Here is a 12,571-nt window from a genome sequence, read left to right on the forward strand (position 1 = left end):
CTCATGAAATGCCTACATGATGTGGTGGAACAACTAAGAGATTGGTTATACAAGTGTTCAGTTCAGAAACTGGAGGTAGTCATCTCGAATAATGAAAGTGAGGTCCTTGAAAGATGGCAGTGTGATGTTGAGTGTGACAAGACTGTCAAAGGTGACAGAGTACCCAGAGAAAAGTCTCAGAAAGCTGTCCAGGATGAAATCCACTCAGTGATCAGACAGATCACAGCTATGAAGAAAGTCAACTATAGTTTGTCTTGTATTTCATTGATTAATTATTAAATGGGGAAAACATTATACCTTACTGAATTGTGTATAATCGTTCCATTATGGGTACCTGTTTGACTTTCCAGAGCTGACATGATTTTTGGCACACTGTTCAAAAAGGAACCTGCAAATGACATCAGCACTATCATGCTATTTTCTTTGAAGGTCGTAACTAGATGGGAAAACTTCTGCTATAACGCTAAATGCCTTTGTAATCAGACATCTTTGTTGAGTAGCTTGACTCAGAATATAGGTAAACATGAAATAGCAAAAAAAGTCTGAGTATTCAGAATCATTGTTTTAGGTCCTGAACTAACTGATAATTTACAATAACAAAATATCACGATTAAGTTCTTTTGTCATTTATTTCATTTCTATGGTTTCCATATTGAAAAAATCTCCAATTATTTGACTTAATGTATATAATTTACACTTACTATGCTATTGATCTCTTTTTCTACTCTTTAAATTTTGGTGATACAGAATTCTTATGACTTTCTGTGTTTTATAAAATCAAGCCTTAAAGATAATGATAAATAAAGTTAAGTGCATATGTTTTAAAAATATACGCTCTGGCTGGTGTGACTCAGTGAATTGAGCGCCGTCCTGTGAACCGAAGGGCTGCCAGTTCGATTCCCAGTCAGGGCACATGCCTGGGTTGACTGTGAGAGGCCACCACACACTGATGTTTCTTTCCCTCTCTTTCTCCTTCCATTCCCCTCTCTAAAAATAAAATAAACAAATAAAATCTTTTAAAAAACCCTAGGTGGTTGAGATGAACAAAGAAGGAGAAAAAAAGACAACCAGAATTTTTATAGACAATGTTACATGTGTTACATCTGAAATATTATCATAAGCTTTGCAAATTTTTTGGCCTTGACATGTAAATCAATAGCATAAATACCATTTAAATCATGTTGCCTCTCCTTCGAACATATAAAACTGCAATAATGAGTGTCCAATATGGCCCTGTTCATGTGGTGGCAAGTTGATTCTATTTGGCCCTTTCCATCAGGAGAGGGTCAGTGGGTGCAGCTTTTCAGGTATATATCACTAATATTGACATTGTTTGCTTCTTCTGCTCACAGAGCCTCACCCAACATCACAAAGTTGTAATATTTCATCTTCAAACACAGAATACTACCTGGCATACCATGCAACAAGGTCACCCACTTCAGAGTGAAGGATATGTGAAAGTATCACATACTCAGTAATGTGCTGGTAGACATTTAAAAAGTGGCTCTTCCTGCTGCGGATACGTGTATAACATTTTCTCATTTCATATGTAATACAAGTACTCCCTTCATATGAATTGCAAGCTACCAACATAATCTCACTCAAGTTGAAATGTTATAAAAATATGCTACCTGATACAAGCTGGTTCTGGCAACCACTACACAGCCCATCATCCCGAAACACCTAGTTTCACTTGTAGAGTGCTAGAAGGCCTTTTAAAGGCAAAGCTGAAGCACTAACTTGGAGGCAACTTTCTGAAACAAGTTGGTGCCATCATTCAGGATGCAGTACATGTATCAAATCAGGAACTTCTCTACTGTGCACCGTTCCCAGTGGCTCTGACCAGGGGACACAGCAAGGGTTCCATCAGACCAGCAGTTATGGCTGCCACCAGGACAACTGGACTACTTGTACCCAGGCACCAGTGAAGAGAAGGGGAGTCACCATGATGGCAAAAGTAGTTGATATTGAGCAGTAGGAGGCATTAGAGCTGCTATCACACAGTTGGGTGGGGAAAAACATGTGTGGGACCCAGGTGATACACTTGGGGACGTCTTGCTATTCTTTTATAACAACCGTGTCCTGAAAATGCTCACCCTGAGAAGGAAGGATTGACTCAGACTACCAGTTAAACTATGATGATCAGCCAAGCTGATAGATGATGGAGATTCAGAATGGGTAGCAGAGGAAGGGGAGGCTAAAACCAGGTGTGGCCCTGAGAACAACAAAAGCTATAGGAGCAATAGTGTAGTCCATAGCCTGCCTCTCAGTGTCCCCTCGGGAAGAGTCAACAAAACCATGGAAGAGGCTCATTGAACCTATGTGGAGAAGTAACTCTGTGCTGCAACTGAAAAATGTGTCTAGCATATCATCATCTGCAGGGAAGGTAACTGACCAACAGTCCTTAACTCTAGACCCTCTAAAACCCATGGCCACATTCACATCAAGGCCATCCTTGGCAAGATGACTCCCCGTCAGTTATTGCACGTGGCAGTGATGCTTAGACTGGCTTGAGGATTCCCTGGCAGCCTTGCCAACATCTCTAGAACAACACCGCAGTCTCAGATGTTTGCCCCTGATCATCTTTCCTTGATCTCCACTGTACCTGTATCAACATCTGACATCTCTCCCACCTTCCTTATCCAGCCATCTTTTTCTTTATGAACATTTCCCTTTAATACCACCAATGCATATCTAATTCCCTCTTGGCTTCTTGGAGGACCTAGACTGGTCCAGGTATTATATTATAGGCACTGTGATGTAAACTGTGCATATATTATCTACACTCATTTTTACCACACACTGCAAGAGAGTAAATATTACATGCATTTTACAGACAAAACACTTGAGATTCCATAGGTTAAGTATTTCCCAGATACACAAAGCTAAGAAGTGGCAGGGTAAGAGTCACATTTAAGTCTCTCTGGCATGTAAACTGTGGTTCACCTTTCTATCATCGGTTGAACCACATTACTGGAATTAGAAATAATTACCTCCCGAAAAATGGAAGTGGTATGGATCTTATTCCACAGAATCGTATTTCTTGCACCATAATGAAAATAATATCCAGAAATAAAAGTAGTTATTTTGAAAAATAGTGCATTCTTGATCACAGGAAATGTAAAAATTTTAAGATGGATAACTAAATAGCACAAAATTTGTAGCAGAATTTGAGCCTCAGCTAGGCGTTTTGATGAATAAGTTCGGTCTAGGTTGTGAGTACCTATCTGGAAAGTTATTTACTTGAAATGTCACATATAAGTCCTTTTGTTGCTATGTGATAGAGTTTAAGAATATGTTCCCATAAATAATCTTGATACCACAAAAATAGTTTAATATATAACATTTTTCTAGGATTTTTCCTCTTGTCAAGTTATTAAACATATATTAAGTATGTCTTTTTCCTAATTAATCAATCTTAGATCACTAGAGTAGAAGAGAGTAAAGAAATCTTAGGAATCCTCTATTCAAGTCCATTCCCTTTATAGTCATTAAAACTGACCAAGAGTATAGAATCCAAGATGAATGACTTTCAGCCAATATACATTTTTAAATTTTTGTTATTGTTTTTAAATGGCAAGATAAGTAATTTGGGACTTAAATATTGATATTTCTTTATGCATCCCTTTTTCCAAAGGGTAAGAATTTCCATGCGGATACCAGTCCCTAAAATAATTACTTGCATCCAAGGGTAGCATTATTCAAGCATAGAGGACCAATGTTATCATAGATGACCAATTTTGTTGGTCCAGTACACTCATTAATTCACGGCGTTACAGTGAGGCTGAGAAGTTTAATAATTTGATCACGGTCAAATCTGGTAATTTGCAGTACTTGGATGAGAACTACAGTTCTCATACTTGAGTTAATTATATTACATTGCATGCTATCATACAATATTCTCTTTGCTTTACCATAAACTATTCAAACAGTATAAGGGGAATAATGTATATTTATATAATTATATCTATATCTAGCTATTCAGGACCACTGAACATTGAAATAAAGTAGAGAAAGGAGAGAGGCACACCCAGTACCAAGTGCATATGTCTCTCTTGGAGTCAAATACCCTTGCACCTTATTGGTTAGATCGTGGCCAACAGAAATAGCATAGAAAACTGTCCTCCCCCCAAAAAAAAGGCAAACAGAATTTTAACATGAGAAGATTGAGAAAGTTATTTAAATGAGTAATTAAAACATTTTGTAATATATGTGTTTAGCATATTCTATATATTTATATATTTCACAATACATAAGACAGAAACACAGCCATTACATATAAAAATACAATGCAATAAAATCTATTTTTATTTTAGTTTTTATTTAAAGTTCTGAAAAATGTTGACATTTAAAATGTTTGTTATTAATAAGAAGCTTCTACTGACTGCAGGGTACTATCTTAGTTTCCCAAGCTTGAATCGGAGTTCGTGGTCTGGCATTTACCTAAATCATCCTAGTCATTCTGGTTTATGTTTATTAAGCATTGTTATGAGTTTTCTCTGTGATGACAGAGGCGATTCTAAATCAAAAGAAGTCTACTGCAGCAATCTCTTCTCCTGACACAGCCAAAGGCCTTTTTTGAGGGATTTGGATGATTCTGTGTGTCTTGGTAAATTAACATTTTCATGGTGGCAAAGCCCTTTTGAATCAGTTAGTGTCCAGAATGTAGAAACTGGAAAATATATAATTCAAAACTGGCAAATTCAGTACTTCTTCTTTGTTCTCTGATCATTTTTCCCCAAGGAGATATCAAATAATCATGATTGTCAAGCACAGTATATTTGTCATGTTGCTGGGATACAAATTTGGTAAAAATTGAGGTATATTAAACAGTGCTATATCTAAAAAGTAAATGCAACTAATGATCACAAACTCGCTGAGGAAGTGCAAGGCATGTATTGGACAAACTATTAAAGGCAGACATTATAGAAAGATCTGTAGCCGTATAATCATTTTCTGTAAACCTCATTTAGATTCTCAGAGATCCCAGCCAAAGCTAAAATATTAGTTTTTATTTTATAACTTCCTGAAAATATTACATCAACATTTTAAAAATAATTTGAAATACAGCTATCTGGAAAAGTATCAAGACTCACAAATGGCTGAAACCAGGAAAAAAATATTTACCACATCCTTCCCACTCCATTTTTCATGTCCTTCTGCAGGTCAACTTCCATTGTTCACTCATGGTGAGCAGCGTAATGGACCTCTCCTCTTGCTATGGGACTGGCTGGTGGGGTTTTAGCAGACATGTTCCAGGCTGAGGAGCAACTGGGCTCACTCTTGCCCTTTGGTTACTTGGCAAATGAGCTCACATGTAGTCTTCCCTGTTGGACTCCAGAGAAGACGAAGGCCTTTTGGTGTGCAGGTACAGACCAGCCAACCCCAAGGAATAGGAGCAGGCCCAGTCAAGACTAGCAGACATACTTAGGAGCATTCATTCACCTAGTATCATATTCTGCTTTGGTCTATAATTTTATGTGTGATAGATACAATGACCTCAGGTATAACTGGCAATAATGTACATGACAATGCTACATATATTATACACATAGTAGGGAAGTATGAATAACTCTTAGTGACAGAGCCTGAATTCAAAATATCTCAATTATGAGAAGTTAACTAAGGGACAACTGTTTTTTTTTTTTTTTTTTTAGTGAAGGGACCAGGTTTGCTGGCAAGACAGGAGAAAATACTTTCACAACATTTAAACAAAAGAATGACATTAAAATGAAACTTGGAAGAAGATAGAAGCTGAACCATCAAGTGCTCTGTACCTGAGGTTAGCATTTAACATTTAGCTGGAGAACAGAAAGTAGCAAATAGCTTTAACCTTTGTCTAGACTAGATCAGTCCAGACTAATCATTACATGTTAAGTTGAATACCTTATATTCACTTAGAAGAGTGATCTAGGATCGCTGGTTTGAAATGAGAGGGAGAAAGTGGACATCGCTTTAACTGGAGACAAGGTGGCGGTTAGGTACAAAAACATGGTACAACCAGATTGAAATTTCTGGTATAACTTTTATTTTTGTGACCTTAAGAAAATCGTTTAAGCTCTCTGTCTTAGGTTCTTGACTGCAAAACAGGAATAATAAAGTCTCTATGATGGTTTGTGACATATATACCAAGAGTTTAATGATACTTTTGTCATTGCCCTGCCTCTAGAATTATAAAGTTGAGGACAATAGATACTATGTTCTACACGTTTAGAGAAATGTAAGTCAGCACCTTCTACTTAAATCAAGCGAGTGCAGCACAAAGAAAACCAATGGTAGCAAATTTTGGATGTCTTGCTGTACATGCCATCACCCTGTTTACCACTGCTATCGGAGAAGAATGCTACGACATACAGTTGACCCTTGAACATGGGTTTGAATTGCATGAGTTCACTTGCACGCCATTCTTCTTCCATACTTGCTGTAACTACATACTCACTTCCTTACAATTTTTAACATTTTCATTTTTTGTAGCTTACTTTAAGACTATAGTATATAATACATATACCACACAAAATATGTGTTAATTGTTTATGTTATTTGTAAGGCTCCCAGTCAACAGTAGGCTGCGTGTATTTAAGTTTTGAGGGGTCAAAAGTTCTATGCAGGTTTTCTACTGTGTGGTCTTTGGCCCCCTTAAGCCTGCATTGTTTAAATGTCAACTGCAATTATTGGGAAAGCTGAAATGTGACCTTAGCTTCTCACCTGGGGAGATTTGAAGAAGGCAGGTTGGCTGAGACAGGAGGTTGCCATAGTATCCCAAACAGAGAACACTGGCAGAGCCTCCAACAGTAACGTGTTTCCATCAGGTTTAGTAGAGATGTGTACAGTGCATTGAAAGACTGTAGAGTGGGCATGCAAGTGAGAGGAACTGGGGTAAATCAGATCGAGTACATCCTTCTTTCTAATGACCTTGAAGAGAGGAGGACCTCATCAAGTGCATTAGAAAGAGCTCAGACATGAATCTCACTAGAGAACAATGTTTGGGTTATTGCCTGGCAGGAGTCATCAACAGCCCAACATTACAAAACCATTCTTGCTTCCTCCTTCCTATCTCTCCATGCAGGAAGATCCTGAAAAGTCCAGGCACAGACTGTGGCAGAAGAAGAAGAGGAACCAAAATCTGATCATTGTTCCTTCACAACCTCAGCACCTCAGGTTAGGCTAGCCCTGTGGTTGTGGAAAATGCTTTGAAATAGGTATGGTATTGACTTTCATTAAACTGGACTAGAATTTTTATATCCAAAATGAATCTTAATTACTGGCATGGGACTGTCGTTTCAACAATATGAGGGTAGAAAAATATAGCACCTATCTAAGAACACCAGAATACATCAGAGAAGGAGATTTTACAGGGTATGGATGAAAGAAATAATTAGAGAAAAATATATTTTAAAGCATGCTGTTGAGGTGAGACTTCAATATACCAGGTTGATAAAGGAGTAATAAGGTATTAGTCAATAAACCATTTAAGGTAGCGTATGGCACATAGTAAGGGCTCAATAAATGTTATCTGCTTTTATAATTATTGTTGTTATTTGATAGGATATATATCAAATTTGAATGTGATCCAAAATGGAAAGTGCTGTATAAAAATTACAAAAGCAAAGACCAAAAAAGTCACATGTTAGATGTTATATAATCAACATTCTGAACGTGAAGATTCTTTCATAGTTCCTTGAATTCTAGGATTCTGTTATTCTACATATGAATTAGTTTTTCCATGTGGGGAAAATAATCAGTTTTCCCCCCACATTAAATAGACAATATAACTCTTCATACATTTTTTAATGTAAAGAACATACACTGTTCCTTTTTATACTCTAAGAGCATCCAGTGTTAAGTTAATATCATTCATTCTTTTGGACTGGAGTATTAGCTCCCTCTATCATAAGTAAATTAAAAAAAAAAAACTTGCCTGTCACTACTCATTCATTGATGGTTTTTTCTTTACCTTTGAAAATGACACTGACATAAAATTAGTGGAGCATCACTATAATAGAGCTAGAACTTTCTGGCAAGGGACTGAGCTTTTATACAACAGTAACTTACTTTCATTTGCACTAACTCATGAGCTTCTGCATAAGGGCTATTTTAACAACAAAACATGCCAACATGTAAATAAAATATTTCATTTTTTAAAGCCATTATTACATTGAGAAATGGAAATCATTATATGTCTCCTGACACAAAGAGCAAAGCATTTCATTCCAAACTGGAAGGGTGAAAGCGCCACACTTACATCTTGGTTGGTCATCTCCCAGTAGGGTCTTTCTCCATAAGACACGACCTCCCACATCACGATCCCATAGCTCCAGACATCACTAGCAGAGGTAAACTTTCGGAAAGCTATAGCTTCTGGGGCAGTCCATCTGATTGGAATTTTGCCTCCCTGAAATTGAAAAAGGATAACAAATTCTCACACACTTCAAATGTGTCTAGGGATATTGATGTCTCACTGAAGAGATCTAGAAAGAGATGTAACATTTTTAAGTGGATCTGTTTACCATCATGCAGTCTCTTTTCACATATCAGTCCATAAGCACTGGTAGGCTGACTACTAATTGGCCGTCTGGAAGGTTTCTGATTTAAATTCTGTTTGACTACGGAGTACATGCAGGGCCCACATCTCAATTACAGCATCAGAAGGGCAGCTCTTAGCAGGGAAAGTGAGCAGTCAAGCAAATCAATAAGGCAACTTCCATAACTTTCAACCAGAGAGTAAAGGACTCAAATTCCCAGGGTGTATTTTTTTCTTTAATATAAGAATTGTAAGTGGAGCGTCTCACTTGCTGTATGCAACCCCAAGAAGTTTATCAGTTAACAAGACAAGCATGAAAATCAGATATATTAATACACAAGTTAGTTATATTTTTCCCTGATATCAGGTAATTTATTTTAGACTTGATTTATCTTATTTTCTGAAGACATGTTTTTTGTGTTTGTTTGGATGTTTTTTTTTTAACCTAAGACATAGGTTTCTCGTTTAATGCAACCATTTTAAAAATCATTGCAATTAGATTATGGGGAATAACATTATCAAATTTAGGATTATTTTTTACATGATAAAAAATTGGTTTGCTAGGTTTCTTCTTAGTTTACGGAATTAACATATGTTCTATCCCTTTCAGGGCAGATTTTTTTCCTCTTAATTTTTAAAAGCAGGTAACCCCAAGCAACCAAACATTTCGTTAATAAGAAAAAAAGGAAGATAGTGAGAGAGGTGTAGGTTTTGAGCTTTTTCTTGTAAAATGGCTAACATATGCCTTCCTATTTTGCTGAAAGGAAATACTTTATTTCATATACTAGAAAAAATGGGACTTAAACTGCTCTTTTTGAACCAAAGTTTCAAGATATATGAGAAAATAGTGATGTTATACAATGGTTAAGATTCCTCTCTGAGTTGAAATTAATTGAAATATTCAAACTAAGTTTGAATTATTTGCTCTATAGAAATATGGTAACACCCTTTAAGAGGACTTTCCTGAAACATGCTTTTGTTAATTAAGTATTCAAAAGTAAGATCACACAATTAGGTCCAACTATTTGTTTTGTGGTATTGTCTAATATATTATTATTATACCTCTTAAAATTATAGTTTGTGAATTACTTTAAACCTCGTTGTATAATTTTTCTCTTGAACCCTGACCATCATATTTGGCATCAGTATTATGTGAATTTCCCTTATCTTCTTAGCTCTCAGTACATGTATCTTCCACGAACTGTCACCATAACCCATTTCATAGGAGTAATTCTTGATGGCCTCAGGATCTCTGCTTTCCCTTGCCCTCCAGCATGACACATTGGCACAGATGCTGACAAACTACTTTATGCATTCGACTAAGACATTGAGTAATCATACTGGGATGGATTTTCCTATAATCTCAGTCTTGTTTAGGCCATGTTTATTAAGTGTAACACTAATCCCAGGATAATTTTTAAATGAGGTTTTATTTAATGCAAATAATGAGAAAGATAATTAAGTCTGGAAGAGGAATTGATATCCCCTCAATTAATTTATTGATTTAATAAGCTGACCATTAAAAGACTTGTTTGCTTAGATAACTTGCTTTTGACCTACGTCACAGTGCAGCCCCTAAGAATCTGAGTAACAAACCAACAGTGAAGAAGAAAGCCTTACATTCTATTAACATATTTATTTCTAGACTATAAGCAGAAGTAATTTTTAAAAAGCTGAATTAAATTTAAAACTGCAACACATCTATCATAAAAATAAAAGATGATAAAAGTGTTCTTTTTTATAGAAACCAAGGTTAACAAAATTGTATAGTAAAAAAGATACAATGAAACATTCCTGTCTTCCCAAGAAGTTTAAAACTTGAACTTGATGATATTGTAAAAATTTAGAATTAAACAAATGTAGTTTGTCATAAGGGATTCAAACCAAAGAAGTTCAATGTATAGATTGTCCAAAAAATTCCATTGTATTAATACGCACAATTTCCCACAGAAAAAAATTAGCAGTTCAGGAACCAGTTACATTGCTGGAAAAAGGTGATGATTTATCTTAATTACAATATTAGTTAGTGATCAATTTTCCAAAGATATGGGATTAATAATTTTAATAGAATGTAAGAAAAGAAGTTAGGTATACTTTCAGTAAGTATATAGTTTTTTTAAAGAATAGCTCTTTTATACCATACCACATGAATCCTTAAAAGATAAGTTTAAATTTTTCTGTATTTCTTTTATAAGATATTACAGTTCAGAGAGTTTAAGCTAACCAATAATGTTATACGTGTATACATTCATATATATTATATATATGTTTATTGCTTTTAATATGAGATTCTCTCATTTTTACATTTAAAACTTTATATGATTTTTATATTGTTTATCCACTCTAAATTCAAATTTTTTTTTATTTTCAGTATATTTAGGGTAAGTAATTTTTGACACTTATAAGGCAAATGCTTTGCTATTTGAGCTTAATATATGATTTTTTTTGATACTTAACAAGGAGCATCATCTGGAATTTTTAATCCCAAACTCCCTCTATTTCTTTCTCTTTTTTTCCTATGTTGGAAACATCACCCTTTTTGCTATTTCCTTTAAAATCTTCAGAAACTAAATGCCTCTAGCCCAGTGTTTCAGAAATGCATTCCATTAGATCTTACCCGTGTGGTGTAGGCTGCCTCAGGATCGTCCTCCAGGACCCTGGAGAGTCCAAAGTCAGACACTTTGCACACAAGGTTACTGTTGATCAAGATGTTCCTAGCAGCAAGGTCTCTGTGCACATAGCCCATGTCGGACAGGTGCTTCATGCCTGCGGCGATGCCCCTCAGCATGCCCACGATCTGAATCACAGTGAATTGCCCATCGTTTTTCTACAAAGATGATGTGGAAATATTAGTCCAGCAAACACAAATCACTGGCAGAATATATGAAAGGATCGTCCTTCAATCCCAAATTAATACTATCACCAAATCCATGCACAAATTCTATCCGAGGGAGAACAGAAAAAGATGGGAAATATGTAACTAACTTGGTAATACCTATTAGTTATTTGCTCGGTGAAAGCAGATAAAGGCTTTGAAAGCCTTGGTCAAAAATCTCATTTAATTGTAACTCCTTTCTCTCAGTCATCAGAAGAGTGTGCTCATCACTGCAACCTGGTGCTTGCCTAGGGGTAACACTGTGTATTCTCGAGGAGCTCGCTGGATAGGCATGTTGTTGTAAAGAAGAAATGGCCCGAGGAGATAAGGGGAGATTCTTCAGCAGCTGATGGGTGGGGAATGAGTGCAGAGTGACCAGGACAATGTTTGCATTTCTTGGAAGCTTGCCGTCTTTCTCAAGGGCACTGAACTTACTGCAGGCACACAGGATAAGGCTTACCTGATGGTTATTTTGAAAAGAAAAACAAAAGACATAACTTAAGACACTAGAGAACGGAAAGACATGTATAAGAAATTTGGCGGCAGAACCTTGTGGATCACTGTCATATTCAGTGCATGGGGCCTTCTTATAATCGGCATTAATGCCATTTCCCATCACCTTTCCTCATCAATAGCAATAATTGTTATTGAAAATTTAAAAAAACTGCCAGCTTACAGGTTTAATCAGGCCTGCAAATATGTTACATTGTCTAGCACAAACTCACTGACTATATAATAAAATGAGTGGTCATCATTTCAAATTTGGAGACTTACACAGTTAAAAAATATCTTTTTCTGAGACCCAGAGACTGGACAGTACAGGATCACTATGGTCTGAACCACAGGGGGACTGCACTGGCACAAGCAGAGGATCACTTCAGATGGGTTCCAGGTCTTTTCAACCCCTTAATGTAGTTAATTAACACACAACTCTCAACTTTGTTTTCTCGCTCTGCCTGATTATGTGTATTCTTTGAAAAAGAAGCACTTATAGAAGATTTTTTCATTGTTGACACTATTACAGATAAGCTTTTTTCTTTTCTTGTTTCCTTCCTTCCTCCCTTCTTTGTCCCTCCCTTCCTTCCTTATTTCTTCCTTCCTTCTTTTATTCCTCCCTCCCTTCCTCTCTCCCTTCCTTCCTTCCTTTCTCTTGCTTTCTTTCCTTCTTCACTTCT

General features: G+C 36.3%; 1 protein-coding gene across 6 annotated transcripts in view; it reads right to left on the reverse strand.

Moving 5' to 3' along the window:
- Window positions 1–12,571, reverse strand: part of EPHA5 (EPH receptor A5) — a 322,354-nt gene that overhangs the window by 26,526 nt on the left and 283,257 nt on the right. For all 6 annotated transcript variants that reach the window (XM_045185762.3, XM_024577634.4, XM_024577652.4 and 3 more), the window contains 2 exons: window positions 11,139–11,348; window positions 8,243–8,392 (listed from right to left, as the gene is read on the reverse strand). In XM_045185762.3, coding sequence (XP_045041697.2) covers window positions 8,243–8,392; window positions 11,139–11,348 — 360 coding nt within the window. The remainder of the gene's footprint in view (window positions 1–8,242; window positions 8,393–11,138; window positions 11,349–12,571) is intronic.

This window comes from Desmodus rotundus, chromosome 4, assembly GCF_022682495.2.
Source record: "Desmodus rotundus isolate HL8 chromosome 4, HLdesRot8A.1, whole genome shotgun sequence".
Lineage (NCBI taxonomy): Eukaryota > Metazoa > Chordata > Mammalia > Chiroptera > Phyllostomidae > Desmodus > Desmodus rotundus.